The 17444-nt window shown below is 47.4% G+C and overlaps 1 protein-coding gene across 5 annotated transcripts in view; it reads right to left on the reverse strand.

Moving 5' to 3' along the window:
• Window positions 1–682: 682 nt before the first annotated feature.
• Window positions 683–17444, reverse strand: part of LOC118212965 (phosphatidylinositol 4-kinase alpha-like) — a 38521-nt gene continuing 21759 nt past the window's right edge. For 2 of the 5 annotated variants that reach the window (XM_035391536.1, XM_035391535.1), the window contains exons 36-55: window positions 16297–16424; window positions 15138–15296; window positions 14795–14874; window positions 14004–14203; window positions 12586–12676; window positions 12069–12236; window positions 11392–11445; window positions 11132–11252; window positions 10322–10451; window positions 8704–8774; window positions 8477–8549; window positions 7497–7567; window positions 5754–5863; window positions 5348–5452; window positions 4502–4627; window positions 3923–4043; window positions 3246–3405; window positions 2815–2904; window positions 1853–1936; window positions 683–993 (exon numbers count right to left, since the gene is read on the reverse strand). In XM_035391536.1, coding sequence (XP_035247427.1) covers window positions 942–993; window positions 1853–1936; window positions 2815–2904; window positions 3246–3405; window positions 3923–4043; window positions 4502–4627; window positions 5348–5452; window positions 5754–5863; window positions 7497–7567; window positions 8477–8549; window positions 8704–8774; window positions 10322–10451; window positions 11132–11252; window positions 11392–11445; window positions 12069–12236; window positions 12586–12676; window positions 14004–14203; window positions 14795–14874; window positions 15138–15296; window positions 16297–16424 — 2194 coding nt within the window. In that variant the 3' untranslated portion in view covers window positions 683–941. Of the gene's footprint in view, window positions 994–1852; window positions 1937–2814; window positions 2905–3245; window positions 3406–3571; window positions 3655–3922; window positions 4044–4501; window positions 4628–5347; window positions 5453–5753; window positions 5864–7496; window positions 7568–8476; window positions 8550–8703; window positions 8775–10321; window positions 10452–11131; window positions 11253–11391; window positions 11446–12068; window positions 12237–12585; window positions 12677–14003; window positions 14204–14794; window positions 14875–15137; window positions 15297–16203; window positions 16425–17444 lie in introns of those variants that run through there. The other 3 variants (XM_035391534.1, XM_035391533.1, XM_035391537.1) reach the window with 2 other exon arrangements.

Genomic DNA, 17444 nt, shown 5'->3' on the forward strand with positions numbered 1-17444 from the left:
TAACCATATCTCAAAAATAGAAATTTAAATGTTTTTCCACAGTCACAGCCAGGGATGTACATGCAGCAAACCCCATGAACCCTAACACAGAACAGCTCTTAGCAGGCAGTCAGGGAAACATACATTTAATCAGGAAAAAACTGCATTAGGAGATCAACGCTTAGCTTAACCTAGCGGGTCCTTCACACACAGACACAGGGACACAGACACAGGGACACAAACACGGGGGACACAGACACAGGGACATAGACACACAGACACAAAGACACAGACACAAACACAGAGACACAAACATGGGGACAGACACGGGGACATACACAGAGACCCAGACATAAGGGACACAGACACTGGGGCACAGACACAGAGACAGAGACACAGAGACACGGGACACAGACACACAGACACAAACATGGGGACAGACACGGGGACATACACAGAGACCCAGACATAAGGGACACAGACACTGGGGCACAGACACAGAGACACGGGACACAGACACACAGACAAGGGGACACAGAAATGGCTTCTTGGGTGACACAAACTAAACCCAGTCCTGAAGTTTTCAAGTTAAGGATAAAACTTGCTATACAAACACCTGCATTCCAAAAATACACACATCGACTTTAAAAAATGAAATTTCAAGAATAATAAGTTAAAAAAGAAAGAAAAATAGAACAACACCTTTTCAAAATACCCATTTACCACAGACAGATACAGTAAACAGCTCTGGGATGGCGGGGAAATGTCCCAGACTTTTAGCCCTCGAATGATAGAGCATGAGTCTGACCTAACATGTAATTCTCTGTTTTAAATTCTAGGAAAGGGCTAACGAAGGTCTGTGAAATATTAAATATATAAAGTGCAGATTATCAGAGTATATCAAAGTGATTTTGGTTTGGGAAAACACCGAAGGGGGGTTGCAGCGTGTCCTTAACCGGGTGCTAGTACGGGATCTGATTCTGGTAGTACTGCAGCATGTCGTAGGTTTTGCTCCTACAGAAAAAGAACAAAATTGTTAATCGTTAAGAACTAAAACATTATTTAAAATATAAATGACAATTTAAAATCATAAGTAAGCATTAAGGAAACCGGTTTACTTAAGGTAAACCTCAAGCATTACGGTAACCCAAGTGTGCACTTCCTGCCTTTTGAACTTTGAACCCGTCATTGCAGGAAGCAGTCCAGTGAAAAATCTGTATCGTTTACAGTGTCTGAACAGGGCTACAGCGCTACCACACCTTCCTGCCCCACTGCACAGTGCACCACATCGGTTAGCATCAATAATCTTTAAATCTGCACTACAAGTGCTAAAAGAACGTTCGCTAGTTTAGCCAGTCAGGATATCCTGCCAAGCCTGCGGTCTGAAATGAAAAGAAGGCCACAGTGCCCATGACCGGGGATGCCTTTGTTCACTCTCCCTTTAATCCAGGCCCTTAACTGTGCGATTACGGACCGGTCTGAGGTGCAGGGCTGCCATACGCATCGCAGTCACTGCATTTGTGCAATAACTTCAGTCTGTGTACCACATTCTAACAAGAACGAGAAAAATACCCTCAGTGTGAGTCAACAGACCTGCGATGCTGAAATGGCTTCAGAAATGTGACTTTTTTTTTTAGGCGTGTTTTTATCAGGTCTGTTGCTCACAAAGCTCTGGTGATGCACCTGGGTTCTCTCTCTGCCTCCAGATAAGGCCCACTGATAGAAGACTGCAGGGTAAAGTTAGTTTCTGCTTCCCTCTTTAGGAGCGTACCCCGTATTCACTGCCTGCAGGGCTGTACAACGGGGTTTAACACACAGAGACGCAAGGGCGCTGTAAGATGGCCGCCAGCTTCGCGCACGAGTCACACATTACCTGCTGCTGAGGAAGCAGCTCTGGATGATTTTAATGATGAAAGCTGCGGCCTCCTTCTCACTGGCGTTGGGGTTGAACCTCTGCCTGCAAACAGACGTGTGTCCACAGCACTGTTAGCGTTAGCCTCTTGTCCCAGTGTCTTTAATCAATCATAATCACACATTAGACTTGTCTCGTTATAAGCTACTCATTTGGCTTGCTACCCTAATCGATGCAGTTATAACATCAGGCTTTGGTAAGGTACACAATGTGAATCTCAAATTGGTTTCTTCTGGATACATAGAGGGTGGATAGACAGACAGACAGGAAGACGACAGATATCATCTTATGTCATCAGATAGATTAGCCACTGTCAGGAACCAAAGCTTTTTTTCCATACAGTCAAAGTCAGGACAATGTCGGAATTCACCACAACTAACGCTGTACGAAAGAGAGTGAAAGTTTATAGCACATCACACAGGCCAGCGGGAAGGTCACTGAAACACAACACAAGTTTGGGCCGCAGTAACCCTTCTGTGCTGCTTTAAATTCTCTCAGAGGTCCCGACATGACCAACATGGCCCATCTTATCAGGACAAACACACGAGTGCCTATCTGTGTGTTTCCAGTGACGTGTGCTTTGTTCAGAAATGACACACGCTCTCACGTCCTGTACCTTACACATACTTAAACACTCTTATTACAAAACAAAATGGTGAACACATCAAGACATATGAAATGACAGATAGAGAGATGTACAGGAAAATGTTGAGTGTAAAATCAACACTCATAGAGTATGTTATACTGGGAAAGAGTATGTGGATCCTATTTGCCTTACATAAACTCACACAGAGCTGGATTTAATGCAGAGAACTGAGCTGCGCAGATTGATTGATTATTATTATTATATGTTTAACAGGCTCTAATGTAAAACTTCTACAGACCCTGGCACAGTATGACATCATCGCAAACCTGTCACTCACTTGAGCAGCTTTATGGTCTGTCCTCGGAAGCACGGCAACCCGGTGTCCAGCATCAGCGTTACCAGGGAAACAACAGCATCCATGTAGGGCCTGTGGAGAGGCAGCAAGGAGTTAAAAAGAGTAAACCAGAGTCAACCGGAGTCAACCAGAGTAAAACAGTGTAAACCTAAGTAAACCAGAGTAAATATGAATAGCCAAAGTAAACCAGTGTAAACCAGTGTAAACCAGATTAAACCAGAGTAAAACTGTGTAAAACAATGTAAAACAGAGAAAACCAGAAAACAAGAGAAGACCAGAATAAACTAGAGAAACCCTGAGTAGACCAAAGTAAACCAGAGTAAACCAGATTAAACCAGATCAAACCGGACTATACCAGAGTAAATCAGATTAAACCGGAGTAAACCAGTGTAAACACATCTCCATGTACTCACCTAACTGCCAGGTAACCACGCACACACATCTCCATGAACCACTTGAAGGGTGTGGCCTCCATCTTCCCACCCATGATCATCACCATCTCGTCCGTCAGCTTGATGTCCGGTTCCCAGCCCAAGTTCCCCCCAGGGGAGCTCTCAAACATGAACCCAAAATCTGCCAATGACAGCACAGCTCTCAAACATGAACCCGAAATCTGCCAATGAAAGCAGAGCTCTCAAACATGAACCCAAAATCTGCCAATGAAAGCAGAGCTATCAAACATGAACCCGAAATCTGCCAATGAAAGCAGAGCTCTCAAACATGAACCCGAAACCTGCCAATGACAGCACAGCTCTCAAACATGAACCTGAAATCTGAGAACACAGAAAACACACACACTCACATCAAACATGAACCCAAAATCTGAGCAGCACAGAAAACACACACACTCACATCAAACATCAAACAGGAGGGTTCTGCCTGATGTGAATAAGGGGCGGGGCTACTGCCCAATGTGGATGAGGGGCGGGGCAGGGGTGGAGTTAATGACCAATGTGGATGAGCGGCAGGATAGGGGTGGGGCAGGGGTGGAGTTAATGACCAATGTGGATGAGGTGCAGGGCAGGGCAGGGGCGTAGTTACTGACCAATGTGGATGAGGTGCGGGGCAGGGCAGAGGCGTAGTTACTGACCGATGTGGATGAGGTGACCCTTGCTGTCCAGCATGATGTTGCCGTTGTGCCGATCTTTGATCTGCAGCAGGAAGAGCAGCAGGCTGTAGGCTGCCATACTGCGGATAAAGTTATACCGCGCCTGAGAGAGAGAGTGGGAGAAAGAGAGCCCTTAATTAAGTGAGCCTGGGAGGAGAGTGAGACACAGAGATCTTCCCAGATCAAACAATAGAGCTGGTCTGAGTGACAGCTATAGACCAGTGGAGCAATCAAAGGAATGGCCCCCAATATGAATTATGGGTAAGAGGAGGGGCTCTATCACAGAGCCTTAGAGGTCTTCTACATCAGACCTTTACATTAGACATATGTTTAAGCACCAGTAATTTCCTGCACGATTTTACAAAAAAACATATTTTCACAAAGATGTCCAGATGTTAGCGGTGTCAGTGCAGGTAGAGGGACAGGTCCCACAGCCACAGAGCACTTCACAGCAGGAGCACGGAACCCAGATCAGGTCTCCCCACCCACATCCCCAGCCTGTCCATTATGAGCTAAAGGGCCAAACTGACCCCAGGTCAGTGAGCAGGCCGCAGCGCTCACCTTCTGGAAGGCCAGCGTGGACTCGTCGCCATACTGGTTCCTGAAGTAGTCGTACATCCCGAAGTCTGTCTGCCGCCCCAGCTGGTCACGGGACTTGCAGTCCGGGATGCACTCGATGACGCCGCACTGACTCATGGGAAATCACAGACAGGATTAATACATCAGGTTTGAACGACCCACAGATCTACAGACTGACCCCCTGATCTACAGACCGAACCTCTGATCTACAGACCGAACCTCAGATCTACAGACTGAACCTCAGATCTACAGAATGACCCTCAGACCTACAGACTGAACCTCACATCTACAGACTAACCCTCAGATCTACAGACTAACCCTCAGATCTACAGACCGAACCTCAGATCTACAGACTGAACCTCAGATCTACAGAATGACCCTCAGACCTACAGACCAACCCTCAGATTTACAGACTGAACCTCAGATCTACAGAATGGCCCTCAGACCAACTCTCAGATCTACAGGCTGAACCTCACATCTACAGACTGACCCTCAGATCTACAGACTAACCCTCAGATCTACAGACCGAACCTCAGATCTACAGACCGAACCTCAGATCTACAGAATGACCCTCAGACCTACAGACCAACCCTCAGATTTACAGACTGAACCTCACATCTACAGACCAACCCTCAGATCTACAGACTGAAGCTCAGATCTACAGTCAAACCCTCAGACCCACAGACTGATCAGTCAGCAGAAGAACCTGGAAGCAGCACGCGCACGCTCAGCTGGTCTGTAGCGTGGTTGGTCAGTACCGCAGGTGCAAAAATGAAGGAATGAAAAGGGGGGGGGGGGGGCGGTACAGCCAGACCCCCCATCTCTTACCCCAGGTGCGGTGGCCACCACGCGGTAGGGGAACACAAACAGGTCCAGCCCCACCAGCTGGAAGATGTTCTTAAACAGGCCGATGATCTGCAGCGCCAGCATGTCCTGCAAGAGCCAACCGGACAGAAACACCATTAGCCTCACAAGCTCCTTACAACCGGACAGAAACACTGTTAGCCACACGAGCAGCCAGACAGAAACACTGTTAGCCACACGAGCAGCCAGACAGAAACACTGTTAGCCACACGAGCAGCCAGACAGAAACACCGTCAGCCTCACGAGCTCCCTTACAGCTGAACAGAAACACTGTTATCCCCACGAGCAGCCGGACCAATTAACCAATATTCACCATTAGGCCAATTGGCAGATGCCATAAGTACTTCTTGGTCAAGTTTGGTTTCCCTACCTGTCGGCAGTCGTCGCCCACTTTAAAGATGGCCGCCTGCCAGCACACCCTCCCTGCCCCCGCTCCCGCCTCCTCGTTCTCCTCCAGGGAGTCAGACTGGCAGCTCAGCCCTGAATAGAGAGGAAGAGGAGCACTGAAGGCGGGCTGCAGGGCACTGCCCCAGACGGGAATGGAGCACACTGCACAATACTGTAAATATAGGGCTCATCACACAACCAGAATGACAAATACATTTAACCACTATGCACTGCAACATGTGACATAAGTAATATGAATATTTGCCTATATATTCTCTGGTTAAATATTGATAATACATTTTATTTCAGTATATTCTGTAAGACTTTGAAACTTTAAATGTGTACATCAGTGACCTAAACACTGCAGCACTCAAACACACAGTCAGTGACCTAACCACACTGCAGTACTCAAACACAGTCAGTGAGCTAACACACTGTAGTACTCAAACACACAGTCAGTGAGCTAACACACTGCAGTACTCAAACACACAGTCAGTGAGCTAACACACTGCAGTACTCAAACACACAGTCAGTGAGCTAACACACTGCAGTGCTCAAACACAGTCAGTGAGCTAACACACTGCAGTGCTCAAACACAGTCAGTGAGCTAACACACTGCAGTACTCAAACACACAGTCAGTGAGCTAACACGCTGCAGTACTCAAACACACAGTCAGTGAGCTAACACGCTGCAATACTCAAACACACAGTCAGTGAGCTAACACACTGCAGTACTCAAACACACAGTCAGTGAGCTAACACACTGTAGTACTCAAACACACAGTCAGTGAGCTAACACGCTGCAGTACTCAAACACAGTCAGTGAGCTAACACACTGCAGTACTCAAACACACAGTCAGTGAGCTAACACACTGCAGTACTCAAACACACAGTCAGTGAGCTAACACACTGCAGTACTCAAACACACAGTCAGTGAGCTAACACACTGCAGTACTCAAACACACAGTCAGTGAGCTAACACACTGCAGTGCTCAAACACAGTCAGTGAGCTAACACACTGCAGTGCTCAAACACACAGTCAGTGAGCTAACACACTGCAGTACTCAAACACACAGTCAGTGAGCTAACACACTGCAGTACTCAAACACACAGTCAGTGAGCTAACACACTGCAGTACTCAAACACACAGTCAGTGAGCTAACACACTGCAGTACTCAAACACACAGTCAGTGAGCTAACACACTGCAGTACTCAAACACACAGTCAGTGAGCTAACATGCTGCAGTACTCAAACACACAGTCAGTGAGCTAACACGCTGCAGTACTCAAACACACAGTCAGTGAGCTAACACACTGCAGTACTCAAACACACAGTCAGTGAGCTAACACACTGCAGTGCTCAAACACAGTCAGTGAGCTAACACGCTGCAGTACTCAAACACACAGTCAGTGAGCTAACACACTGCAGTACTCAAACACACAGTCAGTGAGCTAACACACTGCAGCACTCAAACACACAGTCAGTGAGCTAACACACTGCAGTGCTCAAACACAGTCAGTGAGCTAACACGCTGCAGTACTTAAACACACAGTCAGTGAGCTAACACACTGCAGCACTCAAACACACAGTCAGTGAGCTAACACACTGCAGTGCTCAAACACAGTCGGTGATTGACCATCGCTGCTGTAATGCACAGCATGGATTTGACTAAATGTCAGGTACTGTTCTGCCACAGCGCACCTGTACAGGTGTGTTTTTACCCACCTTCTTTCTCCAGCTCGCTCACCCCACAGCGCTTGACTTTAAACCTGGCCAGGTAAGGGGCCTTCGCAGCACTGGACGGGAGCAAAGACACACAGCAAGTTCACATTCACACCTTTTATTACAGCGATTATCACTGTTATTATTCACAGGACTGGCAGCACGCATTGGTTCACTTGTAAGAAGGTAAGTGGTTAATTAATATTAATAACAAAACTTGCACAGAATTCATTTATTTATTTTGGTCAAAAACTATCAGACAGCCATTCAAACATGAAATCTGAAATACATAATGGCAGAAACGTCTTTTATGGCGGAATATTTGTATTTTCCCCCTTTATTCAGACAGGGAAGCAGAGATCGAGACATGATGGCAGAACAGGAAGAGGCATGGCCAGGAATCGAACCCCCAGCCACAGGAGATTGTGAACCTCCATGACGACAGCGTAAAATAATGAAAAACTGTACTAGCTGTGCTGTAAAATTAAAAGCACTACTGTAAAATACTGAGACACTGTGCTGAAAAGCTGTACTGGCTGTACTGTAAAATACTGAGACGCTGTGCTGAAAAGCTGTACTAGCTGTACTGTAAAATTCTGAGACGCTGTGCTGAAAAGCTGTACTAGCTGTACTGTAAAATACTGAGACGCTGTGCTGAAAAGCTGTACTAGCTGTACTGTAAAATTCTGAGACGCTGTGCTGAAAAGCTGTACTAGCTGTACTGTAAAATACTGAGACGCTGTGCTGAAAAGCTGTACTAGCTGTACTGTAAAATACTGAGACGCTGTGCTGAAAAGCTGTACTAGCTGTATTGTAAAACACTGAGACGCTGTGCTGAAAAGCTGTACTAGCTGTATTGTAAAATAATGAGACGCTGTGCTGAAAAGCTGTACTAGCTGTATTGTAAAATAATGAGACGCTGTGCTGAAAAGTACTAGCTGTATTGTAAAATAATGAAAAGCTGTACGGCAGGTTAGCTTCACCTCTGCATGGGAGTCCCGGACTTGTAGTCGATGTCCAGCACAATGGCCTCCGGGTTGCTGGGTAAATAACAGCCTATGAGAATAACACAACAGAAAAGTAAGGCTCCAGGCCCTGCCTGGTTAGGCAAATCTGGAGAGTGTGTGCACGTGTGTGTGTGTGCGCGCGCAAGCGTGCATGCATGTGTGTGTGTGTGCGTGTAGCTGCAGTCTGAAAAGGGCTCGCTCACCAGGCTGGACCCGGATGTCGGACAGGGCTTTCAGACACGCCCGCTTACGCTCCTCCCCTTTGGGCGTGGGCCTGTGGAGGGAGGCGGGGTTACCCTGCAGGCCTGCAGTGACGGACAGCTTTACCTCCATGTCATCATGACACTCTTCAAACTCAAACACCCAGAGTGCACCTACTGCCACGTGTCCAATATTCACTTATTTCCACAATATATTTACTCTTCAAGAGTTTTTCATTTATTTTTGCAATTTAAGTGTGCATAAAACCACAACATTTATACTATACCTTTCGCATTACATTACATTTATTTGGCAGATGCTTTTATCCAAAGCGACGTACAAAAAGTGCATTTCATGGTCATAGACAACTACTAAACACAGGTTCAGTAAGATATAATACTTATTTTGTACAGCTATTTCTAGCCGAGAACACAGTTAAGTTCACACAGTGAACACTATTCAGACCTAACCTCTGCAAAGCCAACTAGGCAGAAGAATAAGCTACAGTATTATGACAAATACAAATTACCAAGAAGTGCTGGGATGGGGCAACGTATTAAGTGTCATGAACAAAACAAAACAAAACAAAAAAAAAGGGGGGGGGGGGAAATTTCGCAAATTTATAAACAGGAAACAGGAAAACAACACCTAACACCCCTCTTCCTACTGTGGTAGGTAAACTTACATTACATTACTGCCCTTCATTACATTACAGCCGTTCAGCAGACGCAATTACCCAGAGTAACTTGCATAGCTCTTTGCAGCTTTACACAGTAACGTTTATACAGAGGGACATATGGTTTTGTAGATTCCCTACCTGGGAATCAAACCTGCAACCTTCAGGTTAGAAGCCGTACAGCTCCCTACCCAACACACTGCCACGTTAGGTTATGTGGTCAGCCTGTATAGTGGCGTTCACTAGTACTGCTCATGACACTACTGTAAGTAATAATTATACTGAAACCATTAGCTTGCTGTCTGTTCTTTGACCATTGGGTGCAATTAATTTCCCTGGAATAAGCGCACACACTAAATGACTAAAAATGACTGTAAGGAACTCATGCTCATGAGGGAACCAGGAACAGAGGACTGTGGGATAGCTAGCCAGCTTGGCGGGAGGACCAAACAGAAAGCAACAGCACAGACTCCACACACGCACCAGAAACTCAGCACTGTATTCTCAACTCAACAGAAAAACGTCTGCCTCCATGTTACAGAGGCCATTCCAATGTGATGCACCTTCAGTAAAACCCACTCAGGGGAGTAAGAAGAGCCACAGCCCTGTGGGAATGGCTGCTGTGGACTGCAGAGCAGCCACAGCCCTGTGGGAATGGCTGCTCTGGACTGCAGAGCAGCCACAGCCCTGTGGGAATGGCTGCTGTGGACTGCAGAGCAGCCACAGCCCTGTGGGAATGGCTGCTCTGGACTGCAGAGCAGTACAGCCCTGTGGGAATGGCTGCTCTGGACTGCAGAGCAGAACAGCAGCTCCAGCAGTAGTGTGGGACCTCCTGTCATTGGCTGGACCCTCCTGTAGGTACTACATAGACAGGAGGGGCGGAACGCAGGAGCAGAGCATCTGGTGAGCCCATAGAGAATCTGTGGCGGCAGCGGAGCTCGTACTTGATAATGGCAGAGACGTTGGTGATCTTGTTGAAGAAGTCAAACTCGCGCTGGTAGAAGTCCTTGGCGGGACCGGAGAGAGAGCCTGTGATCTCCTCCACCATCTGCTCCAGAAGCTCCCCGATATCAGCTGGATGGAGACAAGGAGAGGGAGGGAAGGAAGGAAGGAGAGAGGGAGGGAAAGAAGGAGAGAGAGGAAGGGAGAGATTAAAAGTTACATCAGCAGCACTAATGACCATTATGATGTAGGTTAACTATGCGTACACAGTTGAAACCACGCAAAATTATGATGCCTCAGAAGAAGTAGCTCACCACTAGCATAGTACCATGCTGAACCTGATCAGGCTCACAGTGCTGTAAGCTTATGAGCAGCCTGGTCAGGCTCATAGTGCTGTAAGGTTATGAGCAGCCAGGTCAGGCTCATAGTGCTGTAAGGTTATGAGCAGCCTGATCAGGCTAATAGTGCTGTAAGGTTATGAGCAGCCTGGCCAGGCTCATAGTGCTGTAAGGTTATGAGCAGCCTGGTCAGGCTCGCAGTGCTGTAAGGTTATGAGCAGCCTGGTCAGGCTCATAGTGCTGTAAGGTTATGAGCCTGAAAAATTAAGTGAGCACCAACAGTACGATGTCTAATTAGCAAGGGCTAATGGAAAAACAGGTTATAAACTAATATATACGAGGAACTATGAGAGGACCAGAATACAAAAAGACTTCCTGTGTTTCTAAACCGTAAACGGCTAAACTGCCACAGGGTCCGAACCCCCGGTCAGGTTCCCTCTGGGGTGCGACTGCTGGATTCTGAGAGACACTCACGGTCTTTCTGGTGTCCCTCCTCGTCCAGGAAGATGTTGGTCTTCATGTTCCAGATGAACTGGTGAGCCAGGAGCTGGGAGGTCTGGGCAGCCCAGAGGATGTACTCACGCACGTACCCCATCTGGAGGAAACAGGAAGTGGCGGTGAAACCAGGAACACACGTTTCACGTTTGATGCATTTAGCATGTACTCTTACACAGAGTGACTGACAAGCTAACAGTCATTACACACAATCCATTTACATACTAACTCTTCCTCACCTTGTCATACCGGAGCGCCTGAACAATCTGAGGAATGTAGAATAAAATGGCGTCCTGGAGAGACAAAAACAGGAGTATTTACTACCATCAATGTACACATCTAAAACTGATTAACATTACACAGCATTTCCACAACTGCTACAATTCTTACATTTAAAAATATAACACAGAGCAGGCCATTCAACCCATCTTGCCAATTATAAGTAAAGAAATTCTACAGGAATCATTTTAATTAAGAAATGGGCGGTCCTCACACATCCAATCAATCACATTCAATTCACTGATTAACCTGGGTTTTGCCATGGAAACCAAAAATGAGCGGCTCGTTGTAATTCCACCCACTTTGGGGGGTGTGAGACACAAGACAGTTTTCAGGGAAGAGGAGAGAAAAGGAGATAAGAGGAGAGTATATAAGGAGAGAGAAAAGAAGAGGGGAGAAGAGGAGAGAAGAGGAGAGGAGAAAAGGAGATAAGAGAAGAGGAGAGGAGAAAAGGAGATAAGAGGAGAGAAGAGGAGAGGAGAAAAGGAGATAGAAGAGGAGAGGAGAAAAGGAGACAAGAGAAGAGGAGAGAAGAGGAGAGGAGAAAAGGAGATAAGAGAAGAGGAGAGAAGAGGAGAGAAGAGGAGAGGAGATAAGGAGAGAGGAGAGGAGAGAAGAGAAGCAGCAGTAACCGTACGGGGGGGAAGGAGCGCAGCACTTTGACGCCGTACTGGGCGGTGAGCGGGTGGGGGGGGTACAGGCTGGAGAAGTAGGACAGGCCCGTGGGGGGGTCGGCCGGCGCCCAGCACAGGATGTGGCTCAGCTCCGGGGAGTCGGCGTCGATGGTGTGCCAGGTGACCAGGAACTGCGCAAAAGGAGCGTCAAACGCAACATTGGAACAGGGCACAGGTCACAGGATGTAACATACAGACACATAACATACAGTGAGGGCTATGGTTATGCAACTGTGAGACTGATAACTCTATGCCTCTGAGATCATCATTGTTCATAGAAGCATTTGCACACAAAATTGCCCTTCAAATATTTAAATAATAAACCAGTGGTAACGGGCCAGGGCAGATCTGACCTTAAGGCTACCAGGTGCTAATTGTGCCATAGCCGATTCGAACCGAACCACAGTTATCCAATCCCTTGCTCGCGAGCTTCAACAGGACGAGGGAAAATTTGCTCGGAATGACCGCAGGTCACCTGACCTTGACCGCCTCCGGAACGTCGCTGACCGCACCGGGATCCAGACGCACCAGCCGCGTCACCTCGGCAACAATGGCCTCCGAATTCTTAAACCTGCGGGAATTAGGGAATCACAGCGGGAATTAGGGAATCACAGCTGACCAACGGTGAAAAACAAGGAATTTCCTCCAGTCCAAAACACTTCCTAAAAAGAAAATTCCCAGATATTTAGCATTTGTACACTAAAACACACTGTACCTCACTCTGTCCAGCATAAGCACCCTGCTGAGCATGCTCAGAAACACACTGTACCTCACTCTGTCCAGCATAAGCACCCTGCTGAGCATGCTCAGAAACACACTGTACCTCACTCTGTCCAGCATAAGCACCCTGCTGAGCATGCTCAGAAACACACTGTACCTCACTCTGTCCAGCATAAGCACCCTGCTGAGCATGCTCAGAAACACACTGTACCTCACTCTGTCCAGCATAAGCACCCTGCTGAGCATGCTCAGAAACACACTGTACCTCACTCTGTCCAGCATAAGCACCCTGCTGAGCATGCTCAGAAACACACTGTACCTCACTCTGTCCAGCATAAGCACCCTGTTGAGCATGCTCAGAAACACACTGTACCTCACTCTGTCCAGCATAAGCACCCTGCTGAGCATGCTCAGAAACACACTGTACCTCACTCTGTCCAGCATAAGCACCCTGCTGAGCATGCTCAGAAACACACTGTACCTCACTCTGTCCAGCATAAGCACCCTGCTGAGCATGCTCAGAAACACACTGTACCTCACTCTGTCCAGCATAAGCACCCTGCTGAGCATGCTCAGAAACACACTGTACCTCACTCTGTCCAGCATAAGCACCCTGCTGAGCATGCTCAGAAACACACTGTACCTCACTCTGTCCAGCATAAGCACCCTGCTGAGCATGCTCAGAAACACAGCTCAACAGAGCCTCTCCAAACCACAAAGGCTGACTTTGCCTATCCGCACAGACACGGACTAAACCGACATATACTGCAAATATGAGGCCCTTTTTAAATATGAGGAATTTGTTCATTTTCCCACACATTATGGAGCATTGGAATATCTTTTATGATACATTTTACTACACACTTAAGATTGATCGTTCAGCCAATTTCAATTCATTCAGTTTAGGAAATGAATTCAAATTCAATGTATTAATTTAAAATATCACGCAATTTCTTGAGTAATCAAATGGTTTAAGAAATTTATCCCAAACACCAATTTATCATATTTTATGCACAGCCTACATGTACACCCTGTTATTTTCCTTTTAAAACATTTTCAGGAAATATATAAAGCTTTCATTAAACAGCCTAAATTCTTTGACTCAAAAATGTATAACTGTATTTGCTATCATTTCATGAAATGTATGTTGTTTGTTCAAGGGGGGGCGGAGGGTTTACCTCACAGGTAGCTGCAGGGCCAGGTACGGTGAGATGCTCCAGGCCAGGTTGACGTGGTCCTTCCACTGCTTCTCGCTCAGGTTGATGTACTTGGACCTCCAGTTGGCGATGCTGGTCTCCACGGACTGCTCGGTGGGCACCGACAGCTCTTGGGTGGACAGCGGGTTGTACCAGGTGGTCAGACGCTCGATCTCGCTGGCCTGCAAGGGGACACGGTCAACGCCAAAAAACACCCTCTGCGATCTCAGGGGAAAATGCATATTGTAAATGCATGTATTCAGAATACGTATCTGCATTTACGTATTTTAGACTCTGCAGTTAACAGATACATTTTATTTATAAAGTATTTTGTGATAAAAACATGTAACAACATTTAAATGTATTTTTTACCAGAAAATGCCCGTGGATTTCTTCTAGAATTGTATATAGGCTTGAATTTAAATGAAAATTCACACAGCAAACACATCTAACCAACTGACATCTCCTTCCTCTTCACAGTTCCAGAGGCGAGGAGAACCACTGCTTTAACAGGCAATCCTTCATATAAAATGAGCCATTGCCAAGGTTTGATAAAAAATCAAGTGCTATTTATTACAATCGACATTATTTTATAAAAACTAACAAAAAACAAGTACAAGGTGCAGATTTTATTTGGCATCTGCGTAACTCTCATGCCAGACCGGTTGGGGTTAGGGTTAGGGTTGGGGTTAGGGTTAGGGTTAGGGTTAGGGTTAGGGTTGGGCAGGGGGGTTTGGGGGTCGAGGGGGGGGGGGGGGGGGGGGGGGTCTCACCAGCAAGGCCAGCAGCAGGGTCCGGCGTTTCATGTAGTACTTGTGAAGCTGAGTTCCCCGGTTGCTCTTCTTTGAAAGTCCTGGAGTAAAAACATAAGCCCTGAGCATGACGGACACCGACAGACCGAACAGATCCCCCCCCCCGAACAGACCCCCCCCCCCCCCCCCCCCCCCCGAACAGACCCCCCCCCCCACACAGCCTTCATAACTGCCCCAGAACTCTCACAGCTCTGAGACACATCAGGAACATGAAGCCAGCAGGCATGACTGTAAGCTCAGGGTTCAGGTGTGTGTGTGTAAGCAGGGCTTCCCTCTGCTACCCCCTGCTGGCCCGGAGGCGCACCTGATTTTTTGGAGATGGTGCTGACGCCGCTGGACAGGGGGTAAGTGTTGATCCAGCCCTGGCCGCTCTGCTGCCGGGACCCCACCGCTACGTCCATGCTGTTCCGCGGGTCGGCCGCGCTCACCACAGACAGGCTGCTCATGGTCGGGTCCTGGTTATCTGACCACACAGGACCACAGACAGGCTGCTCATGGTCGGGTCCTGGTTATACGACCACACAGGACCACAGACAGGCTGCTCATGGTCGGGTCCTGGTTATACGACCACACAGGACCACAGACAGGCTGCTCATGGTCGGGTCCTGGTTATCCGACCACACAGGACCACAGACAGGCTGCTCATGGTCGGGTCCTGGTTAACTGACCACACTGTTGTTGTTGTCTGAGCACATGCTGACTGATGGTTGGACGTGCACCAGTGTGCACATCACACACGCGCTGGTTCAGCGCTCAGACGGGCAAAATCAGGGCGAGTGTTTCGCATGCAAAACATGCAAAGGACACCAGCCCCAGGAAAGCTTCGAGAAAAAAGCACCCAAAAGACCCAAAAGCACCCAAAAGCACCCAAAAGCACCCAAAAGCACCCAAAAGCACCCAAAAGCACCCAAAAGCACCCTCTCTGGCTGAGCTATGATTTCACGCTCATGCATTAAATAAACATCCTGTAAATTCACAATCAGACGTGCCCTCTAAAAATCATAACATCACTAACTGACTGCTGGGGAAAGGCCTACTTTATCCATGCAAATTCACTAGCAAATACTGCATTCGTTTATGCAAATGAGCTGCAAAATAATGTATCACTTTATGCTAACTGGAAAAATAATCTAGAAATTTATGCAAATTGGTTGAAAAATAAATTAATGCATTGGTGCAAAACAACAAAAATAATGTATCCATTTATGCAAAAAAAAATTTTTTAATGAATAAATGTGAGAAAATACAAATAAATTGTAATAGCCACCATGCATTTTTCTGTGAGTTCAAATTCTGCCGAGACAAATTTGAACTGCACCATCATGCTCGGACTGTACTGCAGAGGTACAGCCTTAGCAAGGGCGGCTTACTTAAGATCGATATCGGAGAAGTGCTGGAAACAATTAGCGATCCGAAAATCCCGGCGGAAAGGGTGCTGTGCGGCGGATTGGCGCCAGGCTCACCGGGGGGCACCAGCTGGCCGGCCGCGAGGTACTTTTTGTCGGACAGAATGCCGGCGTAAAAGCGGGTCAGCATGCTGATGTCCTCCCGCAGCCTCTTGTCCCCCTGCGTGGGGAACTTAGAGGAGCCGCTGCAGAAACACGGTGGGGAGGGAGCGGGTCAGCAACGCACTGCCACAGAATAACCCCCCCCCATATGTGCCCCCCCCATAATGAACCTGCAATGTGCCCCCCCCATAGTGAACCTGCAATGAGCCCCCCCCATAGTGAACCTGCAATGTGCCCCCCCATAAAAAACCTTAAATGAGCCCCCCAGTAATGAACCTGCAGTAAGCCCCCCCATAGTGAACCTGCGATGTGCCCCCCCATAATGAACCTGCAATGAGCCCCCCCCATAGTGAACCTGCAATGTGCCCCTCCATAATGAACCTGCAGTGAGCCCCCCATAAAAAACCTTAAATGAGCCCCCCAGTAATGAACTTGCAGTGAGCCCCCCCCCAAAAATAAACCTTCAATGAGCCCCCCAAATATGAACCTTCAATAAGCCCCCCCATAATGAATCTTCAATGAGCCCCTCCCCCAGTATGAACCTTCAATAAGTTCCCCCCAAAAATAAACATTAAATGAGCCCCCTAGAATGAACCTTCAAATCTCCCCCCCATAATGTATCTTCAGTGAGTCCCCCCCATAATGAAACTAATGGGCCTTTCACATTCACTCTCATTAGCCACTAGCATTTAGCAGTCGCTCTTATATACACACACACATATATATATATCACAAACTGGAGAGCAGCAGTCAGGGATGGAGTTGCAGGAAATCGGGGGGGGGGGGGGGGGGGGGGCAGCGGCAGTTGAGTAAGAATGAGAATCAACTGAAATTGATCACATAACCCAAACCGGTCTCCCAATTACTGTGCATGAAAACATATTTTCATACGTTCTGTGGATTCCTGTCAGACTTCCTGGAGTGTTTGAAGAAAACAGCTATATTTAACCCAGCAGTCAAAGCACCGCTGCTGGGGTGGCATGACAGCAGGGAGTGTCACGGGTGTCAAAATAATCACATCACAGAGATCACACCTAAACCGGAATCGCCGGTTTGAAGCCAAAAAAACAACTGTCACAAATTCTTCTCTAAAGAGTCACGGA

This window comes from Anguilla anguilla, chromosome 14, assembly GCF_013347855.1.
Source record: "Anguilla anguilla isolate fAngAng1 chromosome 14, fAngAng1.pri, whole genome shotgun sequence".
NCBI classification, from domain to species: Eukaryota; Metazoa; Chordata; class Actinopteri; order Anguilliformes; family Anguillidae; genus Anguilla; species Anguilla anguilla.